General features: G+C 59.0%; 1 protein-coding gene across 1 annotated transcript; it reads right to left on the reverse strand.

Moving 5' to 3' along the window:
• Positions 1 to 5,895: 5,895 nt before the first annotated feature.
• On the reverse strand, positions 5,896 to 8,337 carry SOCS3 (suppressor of cytokine signaling 3). Its single transcript, XM_077834177.1, has 2 exons — positions 8,254 to 8,337; positions 5,896 to 7,962 (listed from the first exon to the last, which is right to left on the reverse strand). The coding sequence occupies exon 2, from the start codon at positions 7,892 to 7,894 to the stop codon at positions 7,265 to 7,267; it is 630 nt and encodes a 209-aa protein (XP_077690303.1). The 5' UTR covers positions 7,895 to 7,962; positions 8,254 to 8,337; the 3' UTR covers positions 5,896 to 7,264.
• Between the last annotated feature and the right edge of the window lie 1,514 nt (positions 8,338 to 9,851).

The raw sequence follows: 9,851 nt of genomic DNA on the forward strand, positions 1-9,851 counted from the left end.
TTCAGGAATCTTTTCCTTCTTGCTACAGATTTCCACACCCTCAGGAGGTAACACATTCACATCACCTTCATGCTCTCCTTGTGCCCTGGCTAGGATCTCACCCTGATTAGACAGAGTTGCTACACCCTTTCCCAACAACACACTAACAACAGGCAAAATACAAGCACCAGAATTGTCTGGTCACGGGGATTTTACATAGACGCTAACTGGATGCGACCTAGTTACAGGGCCATTCTCCCGAGCAGACACGAACTTAGGACCCTTCCCTTCCTGGGCTTTAGCTGAATCCAGAACCAGCTCTGAGACAGCTGCAGGACCCTCAGCCATCACAGGCTGAAAGGCCCCTTCTGTCTGCTCCACAGACAAAGAAGAGCCGGACACACTTTCTCCTTTACCAGACACCCAGCTTGGGATCTCATTCCCCTTGTCCCAGCACACAGGGCTGGTCACAGACAACTGCTTGGAGATCAGGGTAGCTCCCTCCATAGGCAAGTCAATACCCCTGACAGACACAGGCACGTTTCCTTCCCTGTCCCAATTCTCCACCCAGCGAACAGGTAAGGTCCAGGGACACTCATCTTCCACTCTCCTCGCCTTCCCACCCTGCTGACTGGACACAGCCATCAGATCACAAGGCTGCCTAGGCTCATCCAGACTTTCCTTACCCAGCACCTGGCCACTCCCAACAGATCCCCTGCCCTGCCTGTGTCTCCCCCGACTCAGCTGGGGTCTCAGCTCCCCCTGTGCTCAGCACTGCCCTTGCTGTCCCAGTGGGGTAGGCAGCGAGCTCGCTGCTTTCCTCACTGCATCAGAGCCAGCCTGAGCCCCCTCTCCGGTGTGCAAGGGGGCGGGGAGCATCTCTCTGTCTCACCCAGACCCAGGGGTCTGGTTACAGGCAGGCAGGTAGCCTGAGCCTAGCAGCTCCTCCCTGCTGCCAGCCAGGTCATCTGCATTTTCACTGACCATTTCCCTCTCCCCTGATTGGTTCCCTGGATTCAAATTCAAACCCTTGGGAGTTACAGGAGCAAGGCCTGGATCCTGTCCCAAAGAGACACAGTCCCCCCACAACACGGTCTTGCAGCTGGTGTCCTGGAGAACCCCAACAACCAGCCAGCCCCACCCCTCCTGGATCTGCACAGGGATCTGGGCCATAGGCAGGGCGAGGGGCTTCATCCCTGGGACCCTCACACAGCTCCTCAGCATCTGAGGCTGCACCACCCGGGGCCTGACAACAGTTCCCTCTGTCCCAGGATCTCGCCACCCCAGGAATGTCTCCCCATTGACCATCACCTTCCGTTCCCACTGGAGGTCCGAGGGGCCTGGCCCCAGGAAACTCCACACAGACATATAGGTTGGGGTCAGGAGTGGGAGCCTGTCCACCTCCCCAACCATCTGGCTGACTGAGTCTATGGCCTTGGAACCCAGCAAGGGAGCTAGACATCGGGGCTTTTCCTCAGGGTCCCCCTGGTTCAAATCACCAGCCTGGCCAAAGGCAGTGAGGTGGCATCCACATCCCCCCCTCCTTAACCAGGGGCAGCAATTTAGTCTCGAGGTTCCCTGCAGAACTGGCCCCCGGGGTCTATCCCCACTCACCCCTGGGGGGTCCCCTATGCCTCTCCGCTCCCCCACCGCCAGTTCATGCTGCTGCTGCTTCTGCAGCTCTTTCTCGGGCTTTCGCTGTCTCTCACAGTCCTCTTGCTCTCTCAGACTCAGCTCCAATCCCGTCCATCTCCGATCCCCGGACAGGGAACCCGATCGTGAAGACCCTCGTCTGGTCGAGGACAGGAGTCTTGGCGATGCCTGGCTCCCACTCCAGCTGCTCCCAGATCCTGCTATAGCCCCATTTGGGGTCAGGAATCTGTTCCTTAGAGCAGTCATCCTCCTCCAGCTGCACGATTAACTCTGCTTTGGTGAACTTTCCAATGCTCAACCCTCTCTTTCTGCACAGGGTTACAATGTCCTTCTTAAGGAGACAGTGACAGACCATCACTCCGCTCTTCCCAAGTTGTTGTGAACTCACAGGCCTGTGTGCTCTCAGCTCCCCATGGTTTCCAGGGAGAACGCCTAGTGTGCCAGCCCTTCTCGAGGTCACCTCCTCTTTGCCAGGGTCAAGCTGCAGACTCCTCCGCCCCTGGGACCGCTCGCTGCAATCCCCCAGGGGACCCTGTTACTGCAAAATTCCTTCTCTCTGGTCACACACTCCCGGGGTTAACCACCCCCTGAAACCGTCTCTCTCTGAATCTTCAGCACACCTGGTCCCCGTCAATCCCCCTTCGTTTTACTGCTCCCCAGTCACTCACTGCAGGAAGCACCATCCAAGGGGTGCAGTACATCCCACCTCTGCCACCAGTTATCACGGAGTCCCTGGGCAAAGCTCTGGAACTGCTCCCCATGAAGCCAGTCAGGACTCTGGGGCAGTTGCCTTTCTGTGAGCAGCCTGTCTTCAGGACACACAGCTCACACAGCTTCCACCTTCCTGGGTCTGACCTCGGAGCATTCAGCATCCTCTGCCCCTCCGTGCGCTTCCCACAGCGAGTCCGCTCAGGCGGGGCTCCTGGGGAAGCCAGAGGGTCCTGCCCCCAACTTCACAATCAGTCGTGACTCTCAGCCAGCCAGTAAAACAGAAGATTTATTAGATGAGAGGAACATGGTCTAACAAAGAGCTTGCAGGTGCAGAGAACGGGACCCCTCAGCTGGGTCCATTTTGGGGGGCAGTGAGCCAGACAACCACGTCTGCACTTCACTCCATGTCCCAGCCAGCCCCAAACTGAAACTCTCTCCAGCCCCTCCTCCTCTGGGCTTTGTCCCTTTCCCGGGCCAGGAGGTCACCTGATTCCTTTGTTCTCCAACCCTTTAGCTCTCACCTTGCAGAGGGGAAGGGCCCAGGCCATCGGTTGCCAGGAAACAGGGTGTCGGCCATTCTCTGTGTCCAGACCCCTGCACACCCCTGCCCTCTAGGGCTCTGCAATGATCATACACCCTTACCCCACCACCTAGATACTTCAGAACTGCATAGGGGAAACTGAGGCACCCCCACACTATTCAGAGGAAACATTAAGAACAGTCCCACTTCGTCACACTGGTGCAGATCCCCCAAATCCCCCCTGCCCTGGCCTACCAGGGTCCTTTTCAATGATCCCGCTGCCTGCAGCGGTGGAGTGGGGGTGGGCGCGATGGAACAATTTGTATCGTGGGGCGGTGGGGGGGGAACAATTTGTATCCCAGGCGCAGAAGTGGGGCAGCAGAGAACTGACCATCCATGATGCACGGAAATAGCTCCTTACGTAATGCAGGGCCAAGTCCATTCGGCGTTTCTGGAGGAGGCGAGAGGGTTGTGAAATCTTTGTCAGGGATTTGCCCACTGGTCGTCCGCGTCACTGCTGCTGTGGGGCTGGGGAGGTTCCAAGAAGTGGGTAGCATTCACAGGGCTTCCCGGACTCTCCGAGTCAGCAGCTTATTGCAGCACTGCCCTGTGTCCTGAGGCAAAAGGGAAGAGGCCCCTGAGCAGAGAGAGAGGAAGCATCAGGGGTTCTTCCGGGAGGCCAAGAAATCCCAGGTGGTTACAGTAGGAAGATGAGGGGCTGGGAGCCAAGGAGGCTCAGGGGCCATGTAGACAGGACCTGGTACTGAAACAAACCTTGGCCTTTCTCTAGCACGAACAGGTCATAGGAGTCACCCTCCCTCTGCAGTGTGAGGCCCCGAGGCGCGCTCACTTCTCAGGGGCTCCGCTGGGGACGTGCCTGGGAGCCCCTTCACTGGTCACTGGGGAGTTGGCGCTACCCACAACTGCTAACCTGGTGCTCTCTGCCCAATGCAGCCCAAGAGGAGGGGAGTTGAGAGGCATCTGGGTGCAGCTGATATGGGTAGTGGCAGGCCCCCCAGGAGCTCTGCCAGGCTGGCTGAGGGCGTGGCAGTGACAACCCTGACTGCAGGCCACTGCCAGTCACTTGCAGCTTATTCTCTGGGAGCTGCAGCTCAATGTGGGCAAAGGGATGGCTCCTCACGTGTCACGCTGCCTCAGAGGAAGCCCGCTGGCCTGTGGGGAGCACGGCTGAGGCCCCAGGAGCTCTTCCTGGTCACATTCTCCCTGGGCAGCACAACTCCCCCATTCCATGGCCACAGAGGCATTGGGAGTCTCCCCAGAATTAGCCGAGTGCTGCCAGCTCTGTCCCAGTCTGGCCTCCCACCATCTCCCCTCAGGGGAGTCTTTGGAACAGCCCCACACATGCAGATCATCAGCCCCCTTCCCCCCAGGCTACCCAGTAAGCGCCCCCTGCTCTGGCCTCCTCCACTACCCCCCACCCTCCCGCAGGCAGCAGGGAAGGGGAGGGAGGAGGCCACGCTGCCTAATTTCCTGGCACTGGGCTGAGAATAAACAGAGATATTCCAGCCCTGTTGCCTGGGAGACCCAGCTCCGGGGAGGGGCATGGGTGTGGTGTATGGGATCAGATGGTGCTGACGTTGGGGATGTGCCTCAGCAAGGCCTGGCAGGGTGCCACCCACTCTGCTCTGCTGGACATTCTTCGCATAACTCCCTGGGTTCCTGGCCAAGCTGGGAAGTCACTCTTCCTGGCAGGGCTGGAACAATGGGCTGGAGAGAATGGTACCAAAATAGAGAGGCAGCGAGCCAGCCTTGCATGTGGCTGGGACCCAAGCACCTTTCACAGTCCCTGCATTTTGGCTTGGCTCCAAAAAAAACAAACAGTTTCTCCCAAAAAGCTGCTGAGCACGCAGTGGGGGGGGGGGGTCCCTTGCCCCGGTGCCCCAATAGCAGATGAATTCCCTGGCAGCCATGCCCTACCCATGCCACTACGCCTCTCCGGCCATAGCCCTCTGACACGGGGACCCTGCAAACCTCCCGCAGCTCTGACTTGGGTGTAACTGACCTAGTGGGGTATTAAATAGAATGGATTTAATGCTGCACTGGATGGAAAGTGTGAAGGAGGATGGTGAGGCTGATGGCCTGGCAGGTCCCATAGTGGGGAGGGGTAGGAGCCCCCCATGTTTTTCTGTCAGGAGACAAGAGCTGTAGGAAGCAGCCTTGTGCACACAGCAAGGGGACTGAAGCACACTGTTTGCCAGGAGCTGGGAATGGGCAACAGGGGATGGATCACTTAAGGATTCCCTGTTCTGTTCATTCCCTCTGGGGCACCTGGCACTGGCCACTGTAGGAAGACAGGACACTGGGCTAGATGGACCTTTGGTCTGACCCAGTCTGGCTGTTTTTATGCCCTTGAACAACTCCCACAGACAGGCAGACCTGGGCAGCCTCACGACTGCCCCCACTGAGCACAGCTTGCTGCTGTGCCCTTGGGCTGGGGGGGAGAAAGGATCACAGAGGGTTAATTCCTCTGCATGTGATCCATCCTCTGGCCTCTCTTTACTTGAGCTGACAGGTTTATTCCTGGGCCTGGAGCTCATGCCCATGAAGTGATGCCTCAGAATAGGTCTCAGGGGGCAGTTATTGCTTGTCTGGAAAGTGACTTCCCTAGGAGATGGTTTAATTACCTCTAGTGTTGGCAACAGCCGTCGCTTGCCCCTTTAGCCCCAGCAAGATTGGGGTAGCTGTGACCACAGCGGCCTGTTCACAAACCAGCATCTAAGCTGCTCCGAGGTACTTTACAATCCCTCACAGTGCTACTGCAGGCTGGCCCATCCAATGCCACCGCTCACAAGAATCACTCCCAGCAGCTCCCAGCTAACATAAGTGATGAATAATGGTTAGATCCTGGCATTAAAAATGGGCTGAAACCTGACACTTGTGACCCCACTATCAAAGCGATGGCTGCATGTGGGAAGCTGTGTCTACCCTCTGAAGCACAGAGGTCTGGCAAGCAGAGGTGGGGGGCATGAGACAAAAACCAGAGCTGGGGTTTTCAATAAAAAATAGTGCTCTTTATTATAAATTACAGAAATGCTTCCTTTCGGACTATAAATATAAATATGTGCAAAGTTTCTTCTGAGTCTGGTTTACGTTGAGTTTTCAAGCATGTTGAACTCAGCCTTCAAGGCTGGAGGTGAAGGCAGAATCTTTATAAAAGACAGGGATTCAGGCAGGGCTGAAAATGGCGCTTTCTCTAAAAGCCAGAAAAACCCAGCTGCCCTTCCCAACCGCAGCCCAGACAGCGGCTCCAGGGTGACGGGTTCCAGGGTGCTCCGTTGTTGCTACATTCCTGTAGGGGATCAGTGCCACGGTTGCCACCATGGAGCAGTGCAGCTGGGGACCCGGCAAACCCACAGCCCCCAGATCCAGCCAGAGACTGTAGAGAATCGCAGCTTCTGGAACCCTCTGTGAAGCTGAGATTCGAGGGGCTGGGGCAGGGGCTGGGAGAAGCCCTGATGGGTCAGCACTTCAGAATAAAGATCTAACAACAACTCATCCCGTTGGGGCTCATTGCAACGATGTGCTCACATGGAACTCTTTGGTGCCGATGTGCCATCGGGACGGGTTCCTTTCCCAACTGGGATTCACTATTCATAGCCTGGACCATCATTGTAAGTGTTGCCTGTAATGTGCAGTAACCCAGTCCATGGGACGAGGATGGAGTTTAAGGCTTAGTCCCCTGGATAATGGTAGTGAGGGAAAAAGGCAGCATCCTCCAAGTCTGGGGCTTGGTGTGAAAGGAGCTTCCAACCACAAGGAGGCGGTGAGAGGTAAAAAATCACTTTCCCCTTAAAACTGAGGAAGAGTTTTCAGGCACTAGCTGGATTCCAGTGCTTTCCTTCTATCTTCAGACCAGCTTTGTTACCAGAGCAGCTCCAGCTTGGTCATATCACTGTGGCCAGAAAATGGGGGAGAGGATCTGAGCCACAGCTGAGCAACAGTAGTTTGCAAGGTACACATCTTGCATGGGCTGTTTGCAAACTGTTCAGCACGGCTCCTTCCCAGCAGTTGCCCTCATATCTGGTGGGACCGCCCCAGAAAGAGACACAGTTCTCACTGGGCTGCCGAAGAGGAGGCAGGCTGTGTACAGGAGCTTCAGTATGTTAATCCTTAGTCAAGTCACTTCAGCCTCTTGCCATTACCTAGAGGGGGCTCCAAACTGTCCCTGGGTTAGACCCGAACACGCATACACAACTGTAGACGTCTCTGTGCTGGGCAGGGCCCACTGGTCACCCCTAAGTTCACTGTCATCCCCCCCACTCCCTTTCCAAAGGGGGCAGGGGCCTGTTTTTGTCCTGAAAGTTCATGCTCCATTAGATCATTGTGCCCCCTGCCCGGCTTTTGTGCTTATGCCACATGCTGCTCCTCCCGCTGCACTCCTTAGAGGGGGGCATCGTACTGGTCCAGGAACTCCTTGATGGGGCCTGGCAGCTGAGTCATCTTTTCGTAGGAGGCCAAGTGCCCATTGACCGTCTTGCGGCAGAGGTGCTGCAGGCTGGACACGTTGGAGGAGAGCGGGCGGCTCAGCACCAGCGGGATTTTCTCGCCCCCGGAGTAGATGTAGTAGGCACGCTTAGGGTGTGGGGCCCCTCCGGGCTGCTCGGGAAGGGGACACGGAGAAGGAGGCATGTAGTGATGCACCAGCTTGAGGACGCAGTCGAAGCGGGGCACAGGCTGGCTGCTGCGGGGGTCGGTCTGCAGAGAGAAGCTGTCGCCCTCGCATTGGATGCGCAGGTTCTTGGTGCCCGACTCCGTCTTCACGCTGAGGGTGAAGAAGTGCCGCTGGTCGGAGCTGTCTCTGATGAGGAAGGTGCCCGCCGGCTCCGCGCTCAGCAGCAGGTTGGCATCGCTGCCCGTTACCGTGCTCCAGTAGAAGCCGCTCTCCTGCAGCTTGCGCACGGCGTTCACCACCAGCTGGTACTCGCTCTTGGAGCTGAAAGTCTTGAGGCGCAGGCTGGTGTCCAGCGGGCGGCTCATCCCAGCAGCGGGGAACTTGCTGTGGGTGACCATGGCGCAGGGAGCCAGCTTCGCGAGCTCGGCGGTGCTGCTGCCTTGTGCAGCGGCTGCTAAACCATCACCTGGGGGAAGCAAGGACAGAGACTCAGAAAAACGGGGCTCCCAGGACCGGCTGCCCCCACCCCGGGGCGCCCGCCCCAGGACCGGGGGTGCCCCCTCCCCGGGACCGGCTGCCCCCACCCCGGGACGCCCGCCCCAGGACCGGGGGTGCCCCCTCCCCGGGACCGGCTGCCCCCACCCCGGGGCGCCCGCCCCAGGACCGGGGGTGCCCCCAGTGCCCCGCACTAGCGGTCGCTGGGCTGCGGCCTCCCCGTGCCGGGCCGGGCCGGGCCGGGCCGGGCCGGGGCCGTTACCTGGGGCGGGGCGGCGGCGCGGGTCTCGCTGCGGGTCTGGCTCCGGACAGGACAGCGGGCTCCCGGCGGTGCGCGCCCGGCTCGGCGCCTTCCAAAGCTGCCGGGGCCGCGCGGGGCCGCCTCTTATAGCGCCGCGGCCCGGCCCGGCCCCGCCCTCGGCTTCCTGGAACTCGGCTTCTTCTTGTAACGCCGCGGGCCCCGCCCCGCGAGCGCCCGGGCAGCGCGCCAGGCAGCGCCGGCCCATTCCGGGCAGCGCGGGGCTCCCCCGCGGCTCCCGCGCGCGCTCTCCTTCTAAGAAGCGCTGAGTCCCCGGCGCGCGCCCGCCGGGCCGCTCCCGCGGGGCCAGCGCCGAGCACCCGGGCTGCAGCGGGGGCGCCGGCCAGAGGGCAGGGCCGGGCTTTCCAGAGCGCCCAGCGGCTGCCCCGGGAGGAGGCCGGGCCCCGTCGGAAGCCGGGCCGGCCCCGCCCCGTCGGAAGCCGGGCCCTGAGCCCCCTTCCCTGGGGCAGAGACCCACCGGCTGCGGCGCCTCTGGGGACTTTTCTGTCCCAAGGCAGCTCGCTGGTGGGCGTGGAGAGGCTCTTCCAGCTGCAGGGCACTGCCCAGGGCAGGTGATGGAAACTCACCGCATCCTAGGCAGCGCCCTTCCTGCCCTGCCCTGCCCGCAGTGGGGCAGCTGCTGCCCAAGACGGACGGCAGGAGAGAGCGGGTCAGGGGCCCAGGGGAGCGGAGGCCGAGAGGGGAGGAGAGGAGAGGAGAGGGGGGCAGTAAGAACCGTGGTGAGGGACGCAGGAGAGCCCAGGGCATGAGGCCAGCAGGGGCAGAAACCCTGGAGCTGGTCGGTGCAAGCTCTTTGCAGTGTAAATGGGAGAGGAAGGATCAGCCTGGGGTACAGACGCAGAGGGGCTGGGTTCTGGTCCCAGCTCTGCCTCCCATGCACTTTGTGGCTTGGGACTTAATGTCCTTGTGCTCCTTCCTCCTACTGTAACGGTAACTCCTCAGTGTTTGCAAAGTGCTTGGAGTACCTTGTGTGGAAAGAGGCACTGGAGGTGGGCAAAGGTAGCTGATGTGGCTGGGGCTCCAGCGTTCAGAGGTGAGCTCCCAAAAGGTGCATTTGTTTGTGCACTAGCCTCCAGTGCAGTAACACTCCTCCCCTGCCTGCCACACACACACACTAAATCCAGCATATGTGGGGATGTAGTGGAAAGCCAAAGTACAAACAAAAATTGCCTTGGAGAACCCTCCTGCCTCTTCTCCTTATGCTGCTGCCACTCAAAGGACATCGACCTCTGGCCTCGGCTGAGGATTCCCGGTATTCCCCACTAGGATGCAGAATGTGCTGCAGAAGTAGGCATGAGATCAAAAATTCCAGGGAGTTCATCTGGAAGCCGTTCTCTGGGAAAGAATTGCCATCCCCTCAGCCCTGCTGGTGGGAGGGGAACGGAGTTACTAATATGTTATGGAAAGGTTGTGGATCAAATGTCTTTATAGCTCTGAAGTTTAGTTCAAGTACAACATTCCAGGCCACCGTTGACCTCATTTACACTTCCCAGAAGAGCTGCAGGGAAGGAAAAAAACTCTGATTTAGCATTTGGGAACAG

This window comes from Eretmochelys imbricata, chromosome 14 (assembly GCF_965152235.1).
Source record: "Eretmochelys imbricata isolate rEreImb1 chromosome 14, rEreImb1.hap1, whole genome shotgun sequence".
In the NCBI taxonomy this organism is placed as follows: Eukaryota; Metazoa; Chordata; order Testudines; family Cheloniidae; genus Eretmochelys; species Eretmochelys imbricata.